This window comes from Malaya genurostris, chromosome 2 (genome assembly GCF_030247185.1).
Source record: "Malaya genurostris strain Urasoe2022 chromosome 2, Malgen_1.1, whole genome shotgun sequence".
Classification (NCBI taxonomy): domain Eukaryota; kingdom Metazoa; phylum Arthropoda; class Insecta; order Diptera; family Culicidae; genus Malaya; species Malaya genurostris.
In genome coordinates, this window is record NC_080571.1 from 86,931,581 (window position 1) to 86,958,405 (window position 26,825).

The 26,825-nt window shown below is 40.0% G+C and overlaps 2 protein-coding genes and 1 long non-coding RNA gene across 3 annotated transcripts; all 3 read right to left on the reverse strand.

Annotated features, from left to right (window-relative positions):
* Positions 1–516: 516 nt before the first annotated feature.
* LOC131430614 (dynein regulatory complex protein 9-like) lies at positions 517–3,607 on the reverse strand. The gene is made up of 5 exons (XM_058595719.1): positions 3,414–3,607; positions 3,072–3,345; positions 2,755–3,007; positions 2,520–2,691; positions 517–2,458 (listed from the first exon to the last, which is right to left on the reverse strand). Exons 1-5 carry the CDS (start codon positions 3,487–3,489, stop codon positions 2,088–2,090), a joined length of 1,146 nt encoding a protein of 381 aa, XP_058451702.1. The 5' UTR covers positions 3,490–3,607; the 3' UTR covers positions 517–2,087.
* A 2,032-nt stretch (positions 3,608–5,639) lies between these two features.
* LOC131430802 (uncharacterized) lies at positions 5,640–6,068 on the reverse strand. The gene is made up of 2 exons (XR_009229564.1): positions 5,821–6,068; positions 5,640–5,762 (listed from the first exon to the last, which is right to left on the reverse strand). It is a non-coding gene; the product is annotated as an uncharacterized LOC131430802 (long non-coding RNA).
* A 7,248-nt stretch (positions 6,069–13,316) lies between these two features.
* Positions 13,317–26,014, reverse strand: LOC131429453 (5'-3' exoribonuclease 1). Its single transcript, XM_058593584.1, has 9 exons — positions 25,806–26,014; positions 24,653–25,681; positions 24,111–24,331; positions 23,495–24,050; positions 23,328–23,429; positions 22,973–23,247; positions 21,111–22,911; positions 13,604–14,392; positions 13,317–13,534 (listed from the first exon to the last, which is right to left on the reverse strand). Exons 1-9 carry the CDS (start codon positions 25,878–25,880, stop codon positions 13,463–13,465), a joined length of 4,920 nt encoding a protein of 1,639 aa, XP_058449567.1. The 5' UTR covers positions 25,881–26,014; the 3' UTR covers positions 13,317–13,462.
* Positions 26,015–26,825: the final 811 nt, after the last annotated feature.

The following is a 26,825-nucleotide window of genomic DNA, read 5'->3' on the forward strand; positions in this document are numbered from 1 at the left end:
AATAACATGTGCTTAACTTACATCTGTTAACCTTTAATACTTCAACCACCTCCAACAATACTACCTACGATAAGAATAACGCGAAATCTATCAGAAATTCAATTTGAGAAAGTTACATAATCAGTCAATTCAATCGTGAGTATTACTTACTGCTACCAATCGTGATAACATAGAAATAAATCAATAAATTCACTTATGAAACGTTATCTAAAACCTCCATGCGTGATCTTACGGTCTTGTACCATACTTGCATGACTAGCAATCGCTCGTTTTACACTAAGACAAGACCTGACAACTGGCTTCTTATTCTTCCTTCCGAATCATCCTTCTCGTCATTTTCGCCCTGTGGAATAAATACCAACGTATCGGCTACAGTGTAGCCATATTTACAGATTTTTTAAATAATTATGCTAGGAAAAAAATATTACATTTAAGTTTTTAGACTTTAGGTTTTTGATTTGAAATAAACATAAAACATGTTTTGGTGAATGCATTTCTTTATTATATATTAATGCCTTAAAACAATTAATTGAGCTTTGATGACAAAACACGAAATATCTCATGTTGAACGAAAAATCGAATCCATTGTTGACGTATTACCGGATCTTTTGGAAACCGGAAAAGTCAGGTTTGGTATGCGACCACAGTGTGGAACACAACAGCCCATTCTTCTCGTAAAACTAAACACACCTTCGAGTTTACACTAATTTAACAAATCTTTTTTGGTTACACTTTAATTCACTAAAAAGAAAAACGGCTTGATGCCTATTTTAATTACACAGTCCTGCCACTATAAACATTTATTACCAATGAGATTGAAAAAAAGTGAAACATTCTCCGAAAATTTTCATTTTCATTGGTGAGCTAAAATTATACATTTTATTAAATTCGTTGTCTGATTTTCTTTATACTTGGCATCATTGCTCGCGTACCCTGCAAAAGTTTTTTCTTTTCACAATGTGCAGGGGGCAACATCAAAATTAGCCAATCAGAAACTGGTCCATTTTGGAACAAAAGCAGCCCCCCAAGATGTCAGGTCTTGTCTTAGGTTTTACAGCACCCAGCCATCCTACACGCCGCTGTCATTGGCAGGGTTGCCTGTAATTGTGGAGCCAGTGAACAAGTGAGGTCAGATTTATTCACCGAAACAATGACTATTGGTACAATAGCCCTATCTGTTGATTTATCCATACCCGTAATCATAACTGTTATCCTCAAATACTGTCAGTTGGCTAAAAATGAAGACAGCAAAACGGAAAACAAAAATCCTCTTAATTTCACCAGGAACGCTTCATGTTGAAAATTTTAAATAGTAATTGAACGACATGTATGTCAATTACGTTCTTTACATTTCATCTAAGTGAAAGTGCACTGAGGTCTTTTTTATGCGTAAGATACGTATGTTACGCAAAAAACACGCAGATACACGCAAAAAAAACGGCGTAAAAAACGCGTAACTTCGGCAATCCGCGTAAATAAAAGCTGCGTACAATGGCGTACCGAGGAAATTTGGCGTCCGGAGCAAATAAGGAGTTACCGCCCCCATATTGGTTGGTTTAGTGAGCAAAAATAAAAACAAAGCTACAGTCCATCTCCGGAAAGATGATTTGGGCGAACAAAATAAAAAAAGGTCCCAAGCATTAGTTTGCCGCCCCCCTAAAAACGTTGCGCCTTGGCATCCGGAAAGTACTAAATCGATGATGACCGTGGAACTTGACCCTGGGTCAATTATTCAATCTTTTTATTGATTATATTAACAACTATATTGATATCGTAGGGAAATTTTGGTGATTAGTGTTTCAAATATATACTTCATATTGTATAATCCATATCGTGATAAGTAAAAATAATTTTATAACGGATGTAAAACTTAATTATACTACGAATCAGACGAGTTGAAGTATGTTAGTATGATCAACTATGTTTTAAGCACAAATGTTGTTATAGGACATTTGCATTCTGTTATGTCTCTGACATTACCCATCCTCCGTTTCTATTTCTTTTGATATAAAAAAATGTAAAAAAAACGTGTTCCACATAAAACTGGGCATTCAGCGATCATTGTATTTTTATTTCTTATTCCCTGACTATTTTCCTTTCTTGCTCCCCTTTTTCGATGACTTTGGGGGCTTAGATTTCTTCTTTTTCTTAAAAGGACCGAGTCCTTTGCGTACCATGGTGCCGCGCCACCACGCCTGAATTTTTATGGCCGATCGCATTTGCTTGTCTGCAAAGGCCATTTGTTTTTCTCGTTCTTTCTTAGATTCGGCGCAAATTTTAATCTCCTTCTCTCTATGTTTGTACAAGATCACCATTTCCTCGTATTTCACCTTAAGCTCGGAAATCAGCTCTTTGTGACGTGCGATATCTTCGTCGAAAGTCCTGATTTCCCTCTGATATTTGTTCATCCAGAATGAAATTTTCTGGTTGATGAGATCGATGCAATAATTTATGTACACTGAAAACAATTTTTATAATACTAATGCGAAAAGTCAATTACCGTAATTTTAGGCACCTACCATCGATTTCGCTTTTTAGTCTTAACTCACGATCAATATTGTCGGTTGTTACTTTGGATCTATCTTTAAGGTCTTTTTCCTTACTCTCAATTACAATTCTGGCCTGTTCGTGTCGGGTGCTCTCCCACTTTTGTACAAGCCTACACTTCACATCATTCTCAACTCGAGTGTCCTTGATGAGAAAGACAATAAATGTTAGAGATTAAACTATTATTGTAATGCGACTGTACTGAACCTGGGCTTTCGTTTCCAACTCGAAAATTTCATCATCTAATTGCTTCAGCATTGATTTGCGCTCTTTCGTTTCGCCTTCTAGTTTAACTTGTAGTATTTTTAGTTTCTTTTCATTTAAAATACTATCCCGAATCAACTGATGTTCTTCCTTTTCACTCTGAACGTCATTGTCCATAAAAGTTTGCAAGGTTTCAAATGTACCGAATTCCGCCATTTCAGCATGAGTATCCGAAAGCAGTCTCCTCAGGTTTGATCTAATGAAATATTTGAAATTATTGTACATATTTCTGTACTATGTAACACTGTAGGAGTTCTCACATATCATTTTTCAGTTTAACCAGTATCATCATTCCCATCGCAATGTCTACGGTTTGTGTTTCACTCAGCATCTTGTTCTTGTAGGACGGATCGAATCGTACGTGCATCGGAGGTTTGTTGGTGATTGGAGCACTCCCTTGGGCATTTTCCATATTGATGATGATCAGTTTGAAGATGGTTTCTTCAATAACAGTATTTATCAGAGCACTTTCAATATCGTTGAATTTCGACTGTGGTTGGTTGGTTGGGCAGCTAAGTGAGTCGTTCTTGGATACTGTTGTTACAATAGAATAATATTTTTAATTATAATGTGCTTTTTACTCAGTGCAGTAATCATCTTACCGGAATTATTTTCATTGTCATCTTCACTCCCAGTAGATTCGGATGGTGTTGTTTCCACATCCAATTTTTTAGACATGTTTTCGTCACTAAGCAGGTTAGTAATATTTGAAAAAGATCAGTCAACAAATACGTTACCAAGCAGTACATTGCATTGGTATGCGCATGTGAAGTAATGCAAAACAAAGGTCATTCAAGAAAACTCCAAGTGAATACATAATTTGTATTTCTGAGTATATGATATTCTATCCAATGTTACTATTTGGTTCGGTTGAGTTAGCTACTTAACTTAAAATCAAATTTATCATTGCACTTTCACTAACGCTGCCTTCATCTTATAATTTGAATCTATGTATGACCATCGGTTCAATATTGATGATTTCAAGATCGTCTATTGGTAACAGTCATTCACGACTATAGCGAGTTTTGAGTCAAATCGGTCCCTCTATTCGAGCAAAATTAATGGTTTAATATTTAAATGGTGTACAGAGTTTAACCCAAATCAAATTTTTCCACATGTTTACGGTAAGTTGCTGAAACTGTTCATATGAAAAACCAGTAATTACATATCATTTTCAACTCCAAGTGATATGCCATACAATTTATCTATATAGAAAACAGGGATTTTCTCTTTAGCATTAAAAAGATTTGTTATACGTTCAACAGAACAAACGAGAATCACTAGCTTCACGTATCATTTTATGTCTATCTACACTTATTTTAGTAATAACAAATACGTACTTGACATTTATCAAGATGCAATGCGCGTGAAATCTGTGGACCTTTGTTTGGTGACTTAAAATGATTTGATATAGTTTACCTTGTCTTTTTCCTCTTCAGTTATCAATTTTTTTAACGTTTCACAATAATTTCCGACTAGCTTCTGAGAAAAGTTTCATTTGGTGCTTTTTCTTCTTCCATGTTATTGCTTGTCTTTCAAGATAAATTGAATGATAAAAATTAACTTTTGCGAAGATCAGTTAATATTACATTGTTAATAACAGTGATAACATAGATTGGTATATTGTCCCGGCTCATTGATCCATTCCAGTCAATGAGACAGCCGATACTTTAGCCAAACGTGGTGCTACTGAGGGTGAAATTTATGAGAGACCGATTGCTTTCAAAGAATTCTATAGCGCGTCTCGCCAAAGAACACTTGTCAGCTGGCAAGCTTCTTGGGATAAAGATGATCTGGGTCGGTGGATGCACTCAATTATTCCTAAAATATCGACAAAGACATGGTTAAGGGGACTGGAAGTGAGTAGGGATTTCATTTGTGTGATGTCCAGACTCATGTCCAATCACTACATGTTAGATGCACATCTCCTTCGAATTTGACTTTCCGAGACTAATCATTGTGCTTGTGGCGAAGGTTACCGCGATATTGACCATGTCGTTTGGACATGCATGGAGTATCGTGATGTCAGATCTCAACTAATAAATTCCTTGCGTACCCAAGGTAGACTATTCAATGTCCCAGTTCGCGACATTCTTGCTTGTCGAGCCCGTCCTTACATGAAACTTCTTTATCATTTCATTAAGTCCATTGGAGTTCCAATTTAAATTTTACTTTATGTTAGACTTTCTCTTCCATAAGTTCAACCAATAGTCAGCTATATTATATTGAATAAAAGTGCTGAACTGATGCAAACAAACCTGAAATAGTTATGAGATCATGTACAAAATAAATGAATTTTATTTAATGTAATTTATAATAGCAAATCGCTTGGTAAAGTGTTTAGATTAACTAATCAGTGGCGCTTGGGGCAAAAAAAATTGGAAAAAAAAATTTGGTTAAGTGAATAATAGATGCTTCACTCCATCTCCGGGATCATGACTTGGACGAGTAAAAAAAAAGAAAAAGATCCATAGGTTCTTTTGTGCCCCCCCCCCCCCCCTTCTTCCCCCGTTTCGCCCGGGGCAAGTACCCCCCTCTAGATACGCCATTGTAACTAATGAATACCAACATACTAATATGATATTCGAAATGTATTAGGTTTAAAGTACTATGTATTGTGGATGCCACGACGAAGAAATGCCTATGAAATGAACGTATTTATGAAAAAAAAAGATTGATATATTGAATAAATAGTAGAAAAATACTTGTTTGTTTGATAAATTAATAATTTTTTCTTGATAAATGGTTTTCTGCCAGAAGGCTGAAAGACCATAATTGTTCGAAATTCGATTCAATACGATGGGATGCCAGAGTAAAACACATTAACATAACTGTATTCAAATATTTTATTTACATATTCACATTCTCAACAATGTAGGGTGATTGGATAAAAATGCACGAATTCCATTCATTCCAATCATTTTTTTCTGCGTTTTATTGATGGGCATCACCTGTCCAAAAAAGGATATATCAAAAAGAGTGAATCAAAATCATAACAAATATTTCTACCTGACTTCTTGGGTGCATTTCTATTCTCAGCTTCCGGCAGCAGTTTGGTTATAGCTTCATTCGATGATTTCTTTAGCTCCTGGAGAGAAACTATCAGCTCACCAATGTTGTTCTCTTTAATGGTTTCGTGAAGCTCCGTCGTGGTACCATTTTTGGTAATTTTTAACTGTACTTCTGACATACCTTCATAAATATCAAAACAATTCTTCGTTACCACAAGTTGTGATTCACAACTGAGTTTGATGACGTTAATGTTACTATCAATAGTATTGACAGTAATAAGACTAATAAGCGGTACAGTATACACTCAAAAAAATTTCAAATGCTAATGCTACGTGAAATCTTGTGATTTTTTCTGTTGAACTTTTTTCGTAATACTTACACCAAATATAGGTAGCACAAAATGAACTTAATACTACATTCAGACAAAATGAGTAGTGAAAATCATAAAGCAATGATGCATAAAAAATCACCATTTTAAAAGATTAACATGAATATTACACCTCTATTAGAGTGATTGACTCGGCAATATACATCTTATCTATGATTATTATTGTTTTCATATAAACAACTTATGAATTCCACAGTATATGAGAGAAGTTATGTTTGTCATAAAAATATTGTAAGAATTTCATAAGGCTTTTCATTGGCCCTGGGCTTTGGATGATTAGCTACAGGGCGCGTACCCCCGCCTGGTGGATGGGGGTGGGAGTCAATTTACACTTCGCGTATTGACAAAGTCGGACCATACCGATCGTTCGCTTATAAATGTAAAAGATGAAAATTATTATGTTTTCTGGATCGATCACGGAGTGGACAGAACTAATAATGCTTGAAATTGAGTCATTAGGTGGTTTCGAGCATTCTTATGCCTGGAATTGGTCACCAATTTGAATTATTTTGATCCAGTTGGGATGAATAGTTTTTTTTTTTTAGTTTAAAAGATTTATTTAGACCCGGTTTTAACCTAATTGTGGTCTTATCGCCGGGTTTGTATCAATTGGTGGGGAATTGATGGGGGGGGGGGGAGTTTGGGGGGGGTGGGTTGGTATTTGGGAGAGGAATATTTTAACATCGAGTGAAATTACATTAGATTTGATTGCTTGATTTCATTGTCAGGGGATTTTATGGCCGCTTGCTGGGTGTGTCGTGGATGAAGTCCTTCCGGTGTTCCTTCCAGGTGGTTGTGGTTGAGGGACCGCGGTCAACATCCCGGGGGGCTCATCCCCCGCGGATGGCCCACGGTGCAGTGAGGCGTCTCGGCTGTTGTCGTCTTCTGTCCTTTCCGGTGTTCCTGTTGGTGGTTGTGGTCGAGGGCCGTGGTCAACATCCCGGGGGGCACCCCCCGCGGATGGCCCACGGAAAGGTGAGGCGTCTCGGTTGGTTGCCAGCTTCTGTGGTATCGCCCTCTGTCGCTTATCGCCCCCCACCCGCCGGCCGTTCCGAGAGCTTCGGTGGGCCGTTGTTGCTGTAGCTGCACCGGGAATGAGCCGCGGTAAACATCCCCGGGGGGTAGTCCCCCGGCAGATGGCCCGCGAGATCGGACGCAGCAGTTGTTGGTACCAGAAAGTAAAAAAAAAAAAAAAAAAAAAAAAGGAAAAAACTCTTATTATACCTGTTGTATGGGTGCAAAGTGGTGTGTTGTTTAAAGGGTTTTGACTGTGGACGGGATTTGGTTGTTGTGTCTTGTGGCTATGGTGTTGGTTGGGCAGACGGTTCGCAAGATTTGGGTTATGGGGCTCTGGGGGTTATTGTTTTCTGGGGTGTTAGTTGAGACATGGGGTTGGTTTTGGTTGGGCAGACGATCGGCGGACGAGACCAAATGGGGTTAGTATTGGTATGGTAGACTGTCGGCGGATAAGACGATATTTGGACGGTTGGGTTATGGGGCAGTGGTGGGGCAAACCATAGGCGGACAAGACAGTACTTAGGCTATGTGTTAAAGGGCTATGGTGGAGATGAGACTTGGGCTGTTGAGCTATGGTCGGGGGATAAGATTGTAAGACGAAACTAGGGCTAATGAGATGTGGTGAAGATGGCTTTGGTGAGACAACCAGTAGGGAGGTGAGTGGGGTAAATCGAGCGATTGAAGGGTTTAGATGCTATCGAGAAGCCGAGCGTCCTTGAGAAACAACAGCAATTTAGTCTCGGACACCGGTTCGTTCGATAGAGAGTTGCGTAGGGAAAGGCCCATATCGTACTGCGCACGTAAGTCGTCGAATTCCGGGCAGTTGACGATAATGTGTTCGACAGTGAGCCTTTCCCTACAAGTGTTACAGGTGGGAGGGGGGGCACGAGAGATGCAGTGTTCATGCGTCTGGGATGAATATTATTATATAATAATCGTCCTGGACTGGTGAAGGAGGACTATTGTTATCAGGAATAGGAGTAAATTGATATCTTATGAACCGTTTAGGAACTTTCAAACCTTTCCGATCCCGCTCGGTATCGGTAATGTTTACAAATGGCAATGACGGCGAAACTGATTAATCAGGTGTGAATACACTCTCAAATCGGGAAAGGTTTGAATGTACTTAGATTTCTCCAACTTAGACACAGAACGGTTCACGTGGACTATTTCATACAACAACACCTAGTATTTCTTCACGAAATACATGTAGTTCTTGTTTCCTGGATGCGTGCTCAGCACTAGAAGGCCCAAAACTTAGTTTAGACCTAAATTGCTCAAAAGCAGTCAAAATGATTGAAAGAGAGAAAGTCAATATTATAAACTGTGACAGAATAAATAAAAACTAGTGCAGTGTGCCTAAGTGCATATATCGTTAAATAAAGAATTAGAAAAGTTCACAGAATTTCAAGCAATCCTTCCATTGTTTACATATTGTGACTTTCCTGGGCAATCTAGTGTTAAATGCGCATCCTTACATTATATAATTTAATAAGCTTACTAACACCTGATTTTATTTTATTTTTATCACGAGAAACTATCAAAATAAAATATTATAGACAAAAACGATATGAAGCGGAAAATTCCTAGGGTGCCACAGGAATACCAAAAGGAAATTGAAAACAAATCAAGAGTCCCAGTAAAACGACGAAAAATTGGTATTTTCATGTAATAACTCATTTGATGACATATTAACATTTGGTAAGTCAAAATATTCCTTTTTGCCTTTCTCTATAGAAAGGTATTAGAATTGCTGGAAAAACCGACTTTCGAACGGAGCCTCGGAGACCCATAGTGTTATATACCATTCGACTCAGTTCGACGAGATCGGAAAATGTCTGTGTGTGTATGTGTGTGTGTGTGTGTGTGTGTGTGTGTGTGTGTGTGTGTGTGTGTGTGTGTGTGTGTGTGTGTGTGTGTGTGCACTTTTTGAAGATATTTGAACGCGCTCAATTTTCTCAGAGATGGCTGATCCGATTTTAACAAACTTAGGCTCGTTTGAAAGCTACTGGCGGGCCATTGATCAAGTTCGAAGATCAAATGGTTGTGACTTTTGGTTCCAGATATATGATGGTATAAGTGACGTAACCGACAAAACACGTTGATTTTTACCGCTCTTATATATATATAAGGGTGCCAACATTTTGGGATCAACTCTATTTTCGTAAAGTTCTAGTGCTCAAAAGTTTAAGCACCTCGAAAAAAGCCTTCATGCAAAATTTGACCTAAATGGGACATGCTTAAGGGGTGCTGCCCGGTGGTAAAAGTTTGACAATTTTCGATCTTGAAAAAGCACCATAGGGGGGAGTACATGAAATTTCCAAAATCGAAAATTTTTTTTGATGCCAAAACTCTTAAAACTGCATGAACCATCGAAATTTAGTGTCATCTCAAAAAAAAAATTTTTTGAAAAAATCAACTTTCTGGGACTTTTTCATATTTTTTCTAAGTCCCAAAAAGTCGATTTTTTCAAAAAATTTTTTTTTCGAGATGACACTAAATCTCGACGTTTCATGCAATTCTAAGCCTTTTGGCATCAAAAATTTTTTTTCGCTTTCGAAAATTTCATGTACTCCCCCCTATGGTGATTTTTCAAGATATATGAAAATTTCACTAAGTGGACTAAGAAGGCTTTTTTTTTAGATTGGCATCACTGTTCTCATACAAATAGCAACGCAAATGTCAAGCACTAGTTTGGAAAAATGATGCTGACTGTGTGACATAAACACTGAAGCAGGCTTTTGTGAACTACTCGAATCAATCTGAATCAATTGGCGTCTAAAATTATTTAATAAATGTATGAAACATATTTTCATGAGACTGTTATGAAAGAAGAGAAAGGCATTATCACACCACTAGGTGGATTAAGAAGGATTTTTTAGATTAGTATCACTGTTCTCATACATATAGGCAACGCAAATGTCAAGCACTAGTTTGAAAAAGTGATGCTGACTGTGTGACATAAAAACTGAAGCATGCTTTTGTGAACTACTCGAATCAATCTGAATCAGTTGGTGTCAAAATTAGTTTCCAAAATTATTTAATAAAAGTATGAAACATATTTTCATGAGACTGTTATGAAAGAGGAGAAAGGCATTATCACACCACTAGGTGGATTAAGAAGGGTTTTTTATTATTACTTTTATTATTATCATTATTATTATTGTTGTTGTTATTGTATTATTTTAAATATTATTGTTATTATTATTGTTGTGATTGTCACTATTATTATTTCTTATTGATATTATTATTGTTATAGTAATTATTATTATTTCTTTATTCTTGATAAATTATCAGCTTGAGATATTAACAGGTTTCTCCGGCATTGTCAAAAAAGCGATGCAATAAGGAAAAGGAAATGTAACGTAACTTCGACAAAGATAGAAATAATCAGAGCAGATTAGAATGGATAGTGTTAGTAGACCAAACATATCTACATCTATTTAGGAACTTTAAAGTAATAATCGTTTGTACCGCTTCAGACATAAAAGACTATATAGGAAAGCAGGGCCAAGACCGAAGCGGATACAAAGCGAAATTTTCCAAAGTCTCATCGACGAGGACATTTAAGACACAGAAGCAGTTGGTAAGATGACAAAATACTAATACGATACAGACGCACGACTCAATGATTGACTGGTTACAGGGTGAAGCACACACTTCCTGCCCAAGTGACAAACTCGCTGGTGAACTTGCAATAGAAGATATTCGTATCTTTCGTTGCAAATTGATAACCGTTAAGGAATCTGTCGCTTGGGTTACATGCTGGAGGGAACCTATCAATGATAGGCCGGTTTCCTCCTTCGTTACTAGTGTTCATTTGGGCACCATAGCCTAGTTCGTCCGGTATGGAAAGTGCGGATCGTTGTAACCACCCCCCTCGGCCAGAGTAGCCTATAAAGGGAAAAAAAATCATAAGGCTTTTCATTGGAATTCCAATTTTCGTGACTTCATAAGGCGGTCTTATGATTTGCATACGGTATTTTTGAGGCTAAAAACCATACGATATTATTACGAAATTCCATATATTTTTTGCCTGAGCGTAGTCATGTACTTTTCCGTAAATTGTTTAAAATATGTTTGTTCAATCTACACGATGAGCTGTTGAATTTTCAAAGAAATGGGGTCGCAGGATATAGTGACTTATTACAGTCTAGAGATCATATGACATCCGGAAAAGAAAATAAATTAGTCAAGAATGGATCCACTGAATTCATGTTTCCAGGTGCAGAAGTTTGTTTATTCATATTTTTAAATTGTTCCCCTCAAGTGCACTGATGAGTCGAAGACGAAACGATAAATAGTAAAGCAGATATGTGCGCTAAGCAAAAACTATGTTATACCAAAAAAAAAACCCTAAATGATTACAATCTATGGACGGTCCGAAATTTACCACTTGCTTTCCTTCGGCATAACGACGTTGTACTTCGTTGGGAAACAAGCCTGCTTAGAAATTTGTTTCGAACCGGGAGGTAGCACTAACAGTTCAACATAAACTGCTGATCAATTGATGATTCGAAGACGAAACGTAAAATAATCATGTGCATTAAGCACAAATCGGTTACGCACGTCGTACCAAAAACCCCTAAATAAAGTGTTTTTTCATTCTAGTGCTCACCAGATTAATAAGGTAAAACTCACGTCCAAAATCTGTTACAATTGTAATGATCTCTGTAGATTTTCCCAGATGCGCTCCAGGGCTTTAGAATAGTTATCTTTATTGACAACAAGTCAACCAAAGTGATAGAAACGTAAACGCAACTCGTTTGTGTTAGTGAAATTAAGTTATCTTTAGCAAGTCAAGTAAAACTAAGAACCACGTGCTTGCTTTCGTCACACCGTTCGGACTAGTTAGCATTGAATCAAAACATGTTCATTTTTCATATATGTCGTCATACCGAACCGGCCCACTGTCACGACGTCATCTTGAGATCAAAATCGGAACTTCAAAATTAGGTGAGTGCAACGTAAACAATCAAACAGTAATGTATTTGTTTAACGTGTTTACCTTGTTTAGTGCACGAAAATTAGTGAATTTTGTGTCGACTCTCTCACAATAACTTGTCCGTTTACCTAAAATACAACAGAATTGTTTTGGGACATCAAGTGGAGATAATTTTCACAATTTGAGAGTCGCGATGAGTATCAAAACATCACAGTGTTTGGGACTCGAAACGCTAGGGGCTCAACGTAATCGGTATACTTTCAAATGGCTGGTGCTCACATACCGGTGTCAGATGGCTGTACTGAACTATTTACAAAGTTCTGCTTTCTAACACAAGTAAGCCATGTGGTCTGCCCCACCTGTTTATATCACATTGCATGTCAACAGCTAAATTCGTCAAAACTGCAGGAAAGTTTTTCTCTTTTAGACAGTATGCTTCGTTTTGTACTACTGAAATATTCCTTTCCTTTCCGTGACCCGTCTGTTCCAACGAAACCTCTAGATTTTCCTGCAAGACCGACTTTCATTATTGCGACGATTTTCACTAATGGCGTTTCCACTACGTTTCCACTGCACTACACCGGTGCAGTGCTACACTGAGGCATGAATAAACGAACAAAAATGACGAAAACATAAACAGTAACCATTGACTACAATAAACGATTCCATTGCACAGAGCTACACCAAACTTTTGATGAGTGCTACACCAGTGGTATCGGTGCAGAAAAAGTATAGCACTGGTGTAGTGCAATTGGTAAAAACGAACGGTTTCATTGCAGCTTTCGCTACACTAGTGTAGTGTAATTTAAAAACGAAAACGACATAAGCTTCCTCTTTCACCCCACGAAAAACAGAGCACTATTCTATAGAACCCTAGATTTTTATCAGCATGCTTCTTAACAAACTTCGATCGGAAACAGATTACTCGAGTTTCCTGTATATTGCCATGTTTCGCTTTTTGTCTGGTGAACCCATCAATGACACTGATTCGATCGTTTTTAGTTTCTGAAGATTTTTTACAATCGATAACTCGATACCGTAATTCCAAGCGGCAAAAAAGAGCTGTTTTCGACATCACTGCGTTATAAGATTTTTGCTATATGTCAAATTCATCCATTAGAATAAAAACTTCAAATATTTTTTTCTATGACGCTAACGGTGCGCCTCTTTATTGATGCTAAATTCTATACGTAAAGTGATTGTCACTTTCCGAGTGTAAAATAATAAAACAAAAATCAGAGTATGTATAAGAAAACAATTTAAATATCACACACAACGGCAAATTAATACTACTCTGCCTGCGAAAACTTAGCTGCAATACGCATTTGCCGTACTTTTGGTGGTTGAGCTGCCGGTTTAGTCTGTTGAAAGAATAAATTATGTTTTGTTCAATTATTGGCAACCTGTGAAAATGAAATAACTATACAAACCTTCTCTATATTTACAGCAGTAGGCATTTCTAGCTTACTTGCTTTTTCGGTGTCGGAATTTGTCGTTTCGGAGACTTTTTGATTCTCCGATAGAAAAGAAGCAAATGTCTGCTTCAGTTCTTCTTGTTTCTGCTCGACGAATTGTCTCAGTTCGGCATTTTGTTGGGCGAAGGATGTGGCATCCAATGTTTGCGGGCGTTGGTTGATTACCTTTTTGTTCTGGCTTGCATTGTTTGCAGAGCTATTGCTGCGACTCTTGGCATTTCTCATAGCTTGTAACGGAACGAACGCGCCAGTCCCTGCCGGGGTGTTTCGATTAAAGCTTAAATTTTGTGGTCCGTTTGGGCCGTGTTGGCGTTGATTGTATTGCTGTCCGCGGAATACATGTTGCTGGTGATGATGTTGTGGTAGCTGCTGTTGATGCATCAGTGGATGCATGGGGATCAGTGGGCCCTGCTGATATCGCGGCATTGGTTGAAAGTGCTGAGCGACTCCCTGCAGTGGTACCTGAGGGTATATCGCGGTCTGGCATGTGAACGGTTTCAGTTGCGGGTACGCTGGGTAATGCATTTGTGTTTGTGGAAGCCGAATAGGTCGATGATTTTTTTGCTGAATTCTGGATATTTCGGGCTGTGCAACTGAATTTGTACTAGGAACGGACTGTTTTTCCGACGAACTTTGCACATCGGTTACTGTTTTCCTTGGAGATCTCCACGAAGAAGGCGGTTTTGGTAGGTTCTTTGGCATCGGAATGTTTGGTTGAGGTGGAACCGTTGCTGTAGATGTTTGCTGCAAAAATAAGGAGAACAAACGAAAGTTATATTGTTCATCATTGATCTGACCTATACTAATTCATAAAATATAGAAAATTTAGATAGTACTTAATCTCTCGTATGACCTGGGACGCATTTAACGATACGGGTCAAACGATATTTTTGCAAACAGCGTCACTAGAACCTATCGTCGCAATCTACGGTTCTTGTGTCTTGATGTAAACGAGGATGTTATTGACTTATTTTTTAATAGAAATTAAAAACCAACTGTAATCGCAATTTCTTGGTCAATTCTAATTATCGTTCCGACGTTCTCCTTAATTGAATCTATTTGCCATCAACGTGCATATTGTGCAAGATGCAGATAGCTGAACACATGACTGCAACGTTTATGATACGGTTAGCTACAATGTTCATAAAATCGACTTCAATAGTATTAGTGGCTTTATAGCTAATAGATGTCAACGTTACAGTTCAAACTTTCTCGAAGGTGTTTTGCCTAAATGAATCTTTCAATGTGTTTTGGAATCGCCTTGGTAATACCCTGACCTAGGACGAATTCGTAAAAGAGTCGCACTATGAACATACTCGAAGACCGGAGGGTTTGTGTTTCGACATTATGCACAACCTATGTCCAAACAAAGAAATACTGTGATACTAACTACCTAAGAAGAATGTAAATAGACTTGAACATTTTAATTAACTAACACAAATGTTATATCCTTCGTCTGTCACTTCCCACGAGTCTGTTTAATATACCTTGCAAATAATGTTTAATTTCACGGTATTTCATACGTCTTCAAATAACTCGATCTATAGCCGTTCTTTGCCAGCTACACAAGCCACAAATACTTCATAAACTTATCTCCACTTGATCGATCAACCATGCTCGCAGTGCTGTTTTTTTTCTTCTAACCGGAACAGATCCGAAAATCATTCTCACTGGACTGTCGTTCAAACATCGTTTCCGCGTTCCGTATTCAATGTGCACTACTCCACCATAGGGCACCTTGGTCCTCTGCCAACATAGTCCAGGTCTTATGGCCATAGAGAATAATCGGTCGAAAGATAATTTGGTAGATGGTCGATTTCGAGCGGTGGTGTACTTTTGATCGAAGGCTTTTTCTGAGTACGTACGATTGCCTGGTAAAACAGGCCTTCGTATTTCTCGACTAGTATCATTGCCGGCGGCCATCTTGTGAGCCTAAGTCCATCTCGATGTCGTTCCCGTTCGTTGTAGCAGGTGTAATAGATCCAATCTCTAGAGCTATTTTCTCTTATGTAGCTTGTCTTCAACGCATTCATAGCCAGTACGATCAGTCTAGTTACGGCTTTCAGTCCGATGTATGTTTCCATCATCACAAAATTACGGTCCACAATCAATGTGCATCGTTGCTAATTTCACAATTTCCATCGTAGTTGTAAACTTGTGCCGAGAAGTCTTCACTAGGATGCAGTGCCGTAGGTACTGTGGAAGCTCTCGATCCCTCTGGCATAGTCGAGCCGTTGTAGCCTGCGCTCATCAGTCGTCCTAGTCATGTGTACGGAAGTGGTGAAAGAGTCTTCCTCCTAGCCTACAAAAGCAAGTACAATATGTCGTTCAAGCCTTCCTCCGTTGATTCGTTCGTTGCTTCTAGCTTTTAGCTTGTCGCCGATCCCGAAGCCGATTCGTACCTGCTCCCCACGCATTGCAAACGGGACATCGGGACGCAACGCAGTTGGTTTTATAGAAGCCATTCGTTTCAGACGATCCGCTGCAGCCATCGCTCATCAGCCGTCTTGGTCCTGTTCATGGGATGGACGAAATAGTTCATTTCAAAGAACCGTTCAGTAATGCAGAGTTCTTTTAAAGGAACTAGTTCTCCAGAGCCGTACGTTCGTTCTTTTCATAGTTGATTTGTTTATGCAAAGACTTGGTTAGGCGAGCAAGAAAATAAGGATCGACGAATTTGAACATGATGAAGCTTTGAAGCTTTCTTATTACAGAACGATCATTCTCGATAAAAAGTTATGCGAGCAAAAAAAACGTTCCCATTCTAATAACTGAAGAACTACCGTTCCTGAAAAAAGAACTATTGCTCACTTATTCTTTCACAAGAACTAGTTGTTTTGAGCCGTTCACGAACGAATTGCCTATCTCTAGTCTTGGCGCAAAGTTTCGGGGCAGATTTTAAAGTTTTTCGTACCGACCGCAGCTCAAGAAACTTTAGTAAGTATGTTGGTGGCGGAGTCTCGACGACTGAGAGCGCAATTGATTCAGACAACGTCTCGCTGTTGCATCGAACATCAAGTTAGATTCCTATAGGGCGCTGGTCTTACAAACCAGTTGTCGTATATTCGAGTCCCGACCTGGAAGGATTCTTAGTGTCAGTAGGATCGTAGTACTAGCCATGTAATGATTATGTACACTAAGAATCGGCTGCAAAGTCGATTGAAACAGAAAGGCCAAATTCCACAAAAGGAATGTGGATCCAGCTCATTCATATTCCCATACTGGCATCGAAAGCCTACTCGACTGTTACAGTGTAGCCTAACAGTTGCAACAAATTAATAGAGTCGCTCCTCATGGGAAAGTTTCCAACTCTTTGAAAATCCTTTTATATTTTATCTGGATGGTCCACGAATGGATGGATACTGTCGTTGATGAAAATAACCGGATGTTGGATCTTTACTTTTCAAGTAGAGAAAATGTTGCACTAAAGATTAGTGCTTCACCGTTCCCTCTGGTGAATTCTGTTCATCATCATCCTCCATTACATATCGTGCTCGATTCGAATCGCTTACAGAACGCCTGCATTCCATCGGACATCACCTGCTATAATTTTAGTAGAACCGACTACACCAATATGACCGAATTCTTGACGCAAATCGACTGGGATGAAGTTCTCGACAACGACGATATCAATCCTGCGGTGCAGACATTCTCTAATGTTATGAGTTACGCAATCGACTACTTTGTACCGAAACGATCGAGTCGGCAGACCCGACATCCACCATGGCTGACCGCAGAAGTGAGACATTTACCTTACCTAACAGCTATAGGCCTGGGGTGTCCTTTGCTGTATCAAGCATACGTCTCCACATAACTCGGTCCATGGCTGCTCGTCGCCAGCCACTCAAGGCACGGATGCTTCTGAGATCACCCTCCACTTGATCGAACCACCTTGCTCGCTGCGCTCCTCTTCTTCTTGTACCAGTCAGATTAGATTCAAGAACCATTTTCACTAGGCTGTCGTCCGACATCTTTATGACATGCCTAGTCCATCGTAGACGTCCGATTTTAGCTGTCCGTACGATAGGTGGTTCTCCTAGCAGCTGTTGCAATTCGTGATTCATACGCCGTCTCCACGTTCCGCCTTCCATCTGCACTCCGCCATAGATGATCCTCAGAACCTTTCTTTCGAAAACACTAAGGGCACGTTGGTCCTCTGCCAACATAGTCCAGGTCTCGTGGCCATGGAGAACAACCGGTCTAGTGAGCCTTTTGTGGATTGTCAATTTCGTGCGGTGGCGTACTTTTCTCGATCGAAGGGTTTTTCTGAGTCCAAAGTACGCACGATTCACTGCCAAAATACGTCTATGAATTCCTCTGCTGGTTCATTATCGGCGGTCACCAGTGAGCCCAAATACACGAACTCATCAATCACCTCGATATCGTCACTGTCTATCAATATTCGTGGTGGGAGGCGTAGTGTTTCTTCTCTAGAGCCTCTTTCTCTGATGTATTTTGTTTTCGACGCATTTATGGCCAGTCCGATAAGCCTAGCTTCAGCTTTCAGTCCGATGTAGGTTTCCGTCATCTTCTCAAGGTTACGTGTTACAATATCAATATCGTCAGCGAAGCCAAAAAGTTGCACGGACTTTCGGAAGAGCGCGCCACTCGTGTCGATCCTCGCTCTTCGAATCACGCCTTCCAGAGCAATATTGAACAAGATACAAGAAAGTCCATCACCTTGACGTAGCCCTCTCCGAGATTCGAAGGGATTCGAGAGCGTCCCAGATACTCGGACGTATTACACCACTCTTTCCATCGTTGCTTCGACCAATCGCGTCAGTTTATCCGGGAAACCGTATTCGTGCATTATCTGCCATAGCTGTTCTCTATCGATTGTGTCGTATGCCGCTTTGAAGTCAATGAATAGGTGATGCGTGGGTACGTTGTATTCACGACACTTCTGGAGTACTTGTCTTATCGCGAATATGTGATCCGTAGTGGCGCGGGCTCCAGTAAATCCCGCTTGGTACGGCCCTACGATTACCTTAGCTATTGGTGATAGACGACGGCAAAGGATTTGGGAGAGTACCTTGTAGGCGGCGTTCAGCAATGTGATTGCGCGGTAATTGCATCAATCTAGCTTATCGCCCACTCCATCCATCCATTCCTGCGGTAGAATCTCCTCCTCCCAAATCTTAGAAATCATCTAGTGCAGCACTCTAGCCAGTGCCTCTCCTCCATGTTTGAACAGCTCGCCTGGTAACTGGTCATTGCCCGCGGCTTTGTTGTTCCTCAGCTTGCTGATCTTCTCACTTATCTCCGACAGATCAGGTGCTGGGAATCTGTAGTCGGCTGAGCGTGCACCCAGATTGATTCCTGTGTCGTTCTCTGTATCTTGTGCTTCGCCATTCAGATGCTCGTCATAGTATTGCTTCCACCTGTCGATCAACTCACGTTCGTTCGTGAGAAGGTTACCACTGGTATCTCTGCACATTTCGGCCTGTGGCGTGAAGCCTCTACGTGAGCGGTTCACCTTCTCATAGTACTTCCGTGTGCTATTTGTGCGGAACAGCTGTTCCATCGCTTCGCGATCTTGGTCTTCCTGGTGGCGCTTTTTCCCCGGAAAACCGTGTTCTGTCTGTTCCGTGCCTGTCTGTATCGTTCCTCGTTCGCTCTAGTGCGGTGTTGCAGCATCCTCGCCCTTGCTGCATTCTTCTCTTCGACCAACTGCTGACATTCGCCGTCAAACCAGTCATTTCCTCGAATTGATAACCTCGTACCTAGTACGGTTGAAGCAGTGCTACCCACGGCGGATCTTATAATCCTCCAGCCGTCTTCAAGAGTTGCCGTGCCAAGTTGCTCTTCCGTTGGTAGCATTTGCTCCAGTTGTTGCGCGTATTCCTCCGCAGTACGAACGCTACGTAGCTGGTCGAGATTGAATCCCGGCGAGACATTTGAAAACGACCAAATGAGCCGCTCTAAAGAGGTACTCTAAACATGGAGGATTGTCCCTGCGCAATCACTACATGCAGATAAATCAGCTGTACAAGACAATCATTAAGCGCTGCCAATTTAAACTTAAACAATGTACAACAAAAACTGAAATCAAATCCAAGGTATTTCTGGAAACATGTGAACGAGCAGAGGAAAGAATTCGGGTTACCGTCGTCAATGAACTTTGGAAATCGTACTGGTTCGTGCACACAGGAAATCTGTCAGATGTTTGCGGAAAAGTTCGCTAGGGTTTTTTTCAAATGAAATCTTGACTCAGCAGCAAATTGCAGCCGCAGCACTTAATGTTCCCCTGTCTAATAACTCATTGAACTGCATCAATATTGACGAAGACTCAATACGGACGGCAATTGTAGGAATTAAAGCCTCAACTTATCCAGGCCCTGACGGAATACCGGTAGTAATTCTTAAAAAGTGCTCGCGTGGAGAAGTCATCTCGGACCGTTAATATTTTTACTGTACTTCAATTATGTCAATTTTGCTTTGGAAGGTTCTCGCTTATCGTTTGCTGATGATGTCAAGATCGATCACATCATCCGCAACTTAGAAAACGCAGCCGAATAGCGGCAATTGTGAATCTTCGCAGATTGGTGTAAAGTTAACCGTATGATTGTAGATCCCGACAAGTGCTCGGCCATTACGTTCACGAGGAGAAAAATGCCATTGCATGTTGAATACTTTCTGGATGGAGCCTTGATTGGAAGATCGACTAGCGTTAAGGATCGTGACGTCCATCTCAATGAACAACTTACATTCAAGCATCACATAAGTTACATTGTAGCTAAAGCTTTCCGTAGCTTAGGATTCTTAATGAAAACGACTAAGCACTTTACAGAAATACATTGTCTAAAATCGCTTTACTGCTCGCTTCTTCGTTCAACTCTAGAATATTGCTCGGCAGTTTGGAACCCCTGCTACCTGAACGGTGCTCATAGAAATGAGGCAATACAGCGCAGATTTGTTCGTTTCGCTCTTCGCCGATTGACGTGAACCGATCCTCATCAACTACCTAGTTATGAAAGTCGCGGGTTATTATTCGGTCTCGACAAATTACAAGCGCGACGGGAATTATCAGGAGCTTTGATAATAGCAGATATATTCAACGGTAGGATCGACCGTCCCGTTATGCTGAACGAAGTTAATATTAATGTGTGACCAAGAGCTTTCCGCAACAATGCTTTTCTTCGACTTCCTATACGACGTACCAACTATGGTGCAAACGGCTCTATTATTGGTTTACAGACATCGTTCAACCGTGTTTTATCTGGGTATGATTTTAATGTGTCTCGAAGCAGAATACGTACAAATTTTCTGAAGAATATTATAATATTAGGACCAAATTGTGTCTGTGGTTGTAAATAAATAAATAAATAAACTGTTTGGGGTTTATAATGCGAATAACAGCAAACAACAAAAATCCGCTATCTTTAGTACTTATCGCAATGTACGAGCACGGAAGATAAACACATAATTGAGACTGATAAGATACAAACATCCCAATACTCACCGATTTCGATGTGCTGTTTAAATCGTTTACTTGAATGGTGGTCTCTTCTGTGGACATTTCTTGATCTGCAAGATCACGGCTATTGCTAATTTTCAGCATCTTTTTCAACATAACAGTTGGATCAACCGCAGGAGTCTCGTTTAAGCTGTTGTTCCTGGAAGATTGCACTACCGGTGACACAATACCAAACGGTATGTCCGGTTGCTGCTGGTACAATGCGGTTCCATTGCCAATGAAGCTCCTTATATCCCGGTCATTTAACACCGACGGCGCTTGGGCTTGGGTTTCTCGTAATTTATTCCATAAATGTCCAAAGTCGCAGGCAGTCTGTTGAGCATGGCCTTCCTGTTCTTCTAGAGGTTTTCGATTGGCCATTATGAACGCCTTCGTTGGGTTTTTCTTTTCGATTCTTTCGTTGAGTCGCTTCTTGATAGACTCAGCCGACGGTGGAGGTTTCGAAGGAACCTTTCGCACCACTTCCAACTTCTGTTGAACTTGAAAGGTGGACTTACCATTTGGCAAAAATTCCTCCGCTGGAAGTATGATTGGATGGAAAGGATCTTTTGGCTTGTATTCGACTGTTGCTCTTCCAAAGGATATATTAAGAACAGCACCTTCAGCTAGTCGAACTAAACGATTTTTAGTTTGTTCAAGACCGAGTACTTGCACACCATTGGGACATTCTTTGTCAAACAGAATGTCAAAGTACATATCTTCCTTAACCACATTTTCTTGGCGTACTGGGTTTGGATCCTTGACGAAATGAATTCCGATTATCGTTCCCCGGTAGCCTAACGGTACAACTTCGGTTTCGCGGGCGACGATTACGCGATCCAACAATTCAAAATTAGCATGATGATCAATACTTTTGGACTGTTTCATTCTTGGTTTGTAAAGATTTTTAGCATGCACAAACATAGTTTGCATGAGCGGAGGTTTACTCACATATTCGTTTATAGTTCGGCATAACTCTTCGACTGCAACAGGCTCCAAAGTTTTGGTTCCACAAGGTCGCCTTTCCGCTTTAGTGTGATCGTGGCTTTTTATCCATGCAACGAGTTCCTTCAAACTGATGCCATCTTCTTTGTCTTCACCAAACACCTCGTCTTCGAATAGATTATCACTTTTACTGTACTGTTCCAGCCGCCTGAAGAGCTGTGGAACTTTTTCGTAATAGTCAGTGAGTAGTTTAATTGCTTTCTCTGAAAACATCCACATTCGGTCTAATTTTTTGGTGTACCCAACCGTTTCCTCATTCTGCGACACCATTCGCAGTTGCAAGCCAATATTCATTTTGTTACGTTCGTCTTCATTGACCGATCTGCGTCCGCCGGGGATGATCAATATTGTAGAAGATAATCTGCATAAAAGGTTGGGTGAAATACCCACCGTCGATGCGGTATCCTGGATACCGCGGTAGTTATTTTTACTTTGCTCATTTATTTCCATGACTTTGTCCAGATTGGGCTCGTCATGTATTTCAAATCGGGACTTAATACGTTTGTGCCCCGCCGTCACATCCATTATGTGTCCCATACTACCGTACCATTCCGTTGCGCGTAGAAATACCACGCAATTTTCCGGAAACATTTCGTTAATTTTCTGGTATGGCTTTAAAGTTTTCAGCACTTCCCGTAAATCGGTAACAACTGTTTGCACAGGGTACATAGTTTCTCCAACGTTCCACAGTTTGTTTAGCACATACTGATCTTCGCGAAGAACATATTCACTTCCAACACAAGTCCGTGCATAAATCAACTGTTCGACTTTACCAACATCGATTGCCAAACGACTGTTATTACTGAAAAATGCAACGGGATAAGCTGTTATACAGTGGACCCTCCCAATTTTATGCAACCTACTGTTCAATGATTGACTTTCGACAGGTATCGAAAAACTTGGCGTTGTTCTGGCGAGGTTCCTGATCTTTTTCGTAGATCATTTCAGCATCGGCTACCTTGACTATCTTCGCTTCGATCAAATGAGGCCAACTGACGTAAACGATGCGACCGAGAAGCTCTTGTGCTAGAATTGGCGTCGATTTGATGCTTTCGGGTGGGCGATCGATGATCACTTGCATACTTGGATTGCGACTGCAAAAGTTGAAGACTTTTATGCGTAACTCTTTTAATGTGCCCTGAAATGTAATTGAATTGCATGAATAGATTGTGGAAAACACGACAATCTTTGCCCTGAGACTTATTGTGAATGACTTACATGGTACTGAAGATGTTTCATGGTTGGGAATCCCTTGATGTAACCATTCAAAACAGCACCCTTGGAAGGCCCCAGTACAAGATTCTGCTCTGCAACACGTAACTGTGTGGTGATTAAAAAAAGTTTACATATTTCGAAATCAGTAAAGAAAAACACAACATTCGTACATCTTCTCGATAAATGGAAGTTTCCGATACTTTTAGCTGATTAACATCGTCGAATCCGTAGTTTGCTGGTAGACAAGCTGTTCCATTTTGGTCGTATTGGAACAGAATCATTGGCCCATGAACGTTCCGTTGCCTTTCTTCGTCCGTTAAAAAAGCATCACACGATTCCATGGATTTCAAAAGGCGCTTTTCGTCAATGAACGGAATCAGCACTACAGCCTCCCAATCCTGTTGCTTCCCGTTTAGATCTGTGCTAAAATTTTGTGGGTAGAAATCAATCACCGGACTGTTAGGATCAGTCATTAGGCTGTGATATGCAGCGGGTAGATGGCTCATGCTGGCCGTAGGCAGCACACTGAGGAGCTGCTGAAAAGGCAAAAATGGCTTTCCCAACTCGAATGTAATTGTTAAGTGTTTAAAACTTTGCACATCGCTAATAAACGGTGCATAGTGATGGGGATAGAACCAAGACCATGATGGTACACCCCGATAATAGTACAACAACGTCCACTGGAGAGCTCGAACATAACACTCGGCTTGCTCAGCTCTCGTTTCTCTAAAAAAAAATATAGAAAATAGATCTCATTTCGTATACTACGCACAACCCATTCATTACTCATTAAAGTGTTGGTATCCCATTTTCGTGCAGTAGTAATTTTTCTTATATGCGGCAAATTCTTTCTCGAAGTACTTTGGATCATTTTCAATATCTCCATCCTCCGAATAATCATCGTCACCTAAAAACATATCTTCTGTTGCCTGGATAAGTGCCGATAAATCACAATTCATCTCTGTTTCTGCTTTGATGTCGTCTATTATAACGTCGAAAGCTTCCATCTATAATAAAGGGAAGTGGAGAAAACACATTCAATCCTGCTGCCTTTTTTAAAATCTTATGTCGTTTTTGGCTTGAGAAACCTGAAGCTTACGAAAAGGCAGGACAAAACGATTTTCACGTAACTAAGTTAGGTTCGCCCTTCGCAACGGGAGTGCGACCAAACCCAATATGAAAATCAAGTTTGAAACTGACTCGGATTTCAGCTCAACGGTGTTGAACTTCAACACTTACACTGTAACTTACAAGTGGAAACTCGGTAGGTTTGACATCAAGCAAAAACAACTTAATAAATTCTATTCAATTTATTCAATTGCACTTACATCGTCCGACCTTCTTTTTGATTTGAAATATTTCAAATCGGTGTAGTGCTCGAGAAAAATGTTCCTATCAAACTGAGCTAGCCGTTCCATGAAAACTTCCAGTCGGCGCAAATTCAGTATTCCTCCCTCGTTGATGTGACCATCCAGCTGTGGCATTATATCCATATACGCTTGAAACAACGTTGGCAGTGCGTTCTCGTTTATATGTAGGTGTGGTAGATGGGGAATGAAGTCATTGCCCACCATGTAACCCATCAGAACCCAATCGTCTATCAGTTTGTAGATATCGAACTCAAACTTCAATTTATCTCTAACAGGAGCAAACTCCAACTCCAGATACTCTCTCATTAGTGTTAGATGCAGTAAATAGAACCGGGTTTCCTCTACAAAAGAACTTTTCTTCTCATTTTTACCAAATTTTACTTCTTCTCGTAGCAACGAAAAATGGCGTTCATGAGTGCAAAGTCCCAGCATGACCAAATCAGCATCCAATCCATACAGGCAGTGGCGCGTGTTAGGATCATAACCAGGCGTCGCTTTGGCATGCCTTATGTATTCCATAATCTTATGCTCGCCTTCACCAGGTGTCTCGTGCCCACTCAGAATTACTTTGCAATGCTTCCAGAGTGGATTTGTGCTAACTTTTACCTTGATAAAATGCTCCATCGCTTTTTGTAGCCGAGCCATGAAACCGGTTCCTGGCGTAATGCAATTACTGTCAAATCTAGCTTCAGTTGGAAGAACATGTCCCTTCTTTTCGGCTTGTTCTGCCTGTTCCTGTGCTTCGCGGGCCGACCGAAAACGCCTTCCGCGTTGTTGGTTCATCTTGGCACGGGGTGCTACACCATCAACAGCGATGAAGAATAATTTCTGCGGACGGATCATGCGAAACAAAAACTCCAGATAGTGGAAAATATCTGTGAAAATCTTTTCCTCCGTTATTCGGAAAAACACATCCGAATCGTTCGGATGAGAACAGTTGTGAATTATTCCGTTCATGTCCAGATAGAGGTTGTCGAACTCTGGAACCTGAAAAATTCCATAATTTTATAAAATTTCTACTCGAATCATTAGTGAATTTCACCAGATCGCCAAATTGACATTTGGTACATTCCATAAGAAAGTCCTTCAAACAAAACGATCTAATTCCTACCTGATTTTCGCGGATCAGTTCGCTTAAACATGGATAACGCTCACTAATATAGCGAAAAAACTTTGGGACACCCATTCTTATATGCTAATTTACTACAGTACTAGTTACTAGCGATATGAGAAAGATTATTTTCGATGATGTGATTAAATATAACAAAAAGCGTTGCTTGTAGCTGAATGTTTTTCAGTTTTAGTCTTGAATCGAAATCATTTGGTTGCAGAGATGCCAGATGAAAACTTTAAATATCTTCAGGAAGGATTAAAAACGTCTTGACCTAAAAAAAAGTTAATGGAATCGGTCTATCAGACGAACGGAATCGGTTTGTTTCATTTGACAAATGTCTTCAAAATAAAACACGATTTTATAAAAGCCTGCAATAAAAACAATGGCATGGTCATGTCTGCAGTTTAAGTAATTTGCATATTTAAAAACGAATCTGAAGACCTGGCATCTCTGTTGGATTGGTCGTTTGGGTCGTTTTGAGTTTTTACAGCATTTAACGTACACACAAAAAGTGTAGGCGACCCTTACACGCTCTTTGAACATAACTCATGGTTTGAGCTGCGATTACTCAAATTCATAAACTGAAACAATATGTCAAAATTTGAGTATGGATTTGAGTAAAATAAACTTGTTGTCATGAGTTCTCTCGCATTTATTCATACATTAGAGTAAGCGTTGAGTTTTTAAACATTTGAGTGAAAAAAAAATACTTACAGTTCAGTGCGTTTTCATTCTCGAAATATTCTTATCGAAATAAAGAAAGCAAGAATACATCGTTTTCTATTCCCGTTTCTAGATCCGGGTTTGAAAACATGAATCAACGTCAATCATAGATGTTTTGTGGTTTCAATTATACTTAGTGAAAAGCGCAACATAAGGATATCGAAATAATTCAATTTTGACTCCAAATCGTTCAATAGGAAACGGTTTTGAATCACTATTTTGCGCATTCAAAAGAAAGAAGAATAACTTTGTATATGGGGACGGGTATAGCGTGATGGGATAGTCGATGCCTTT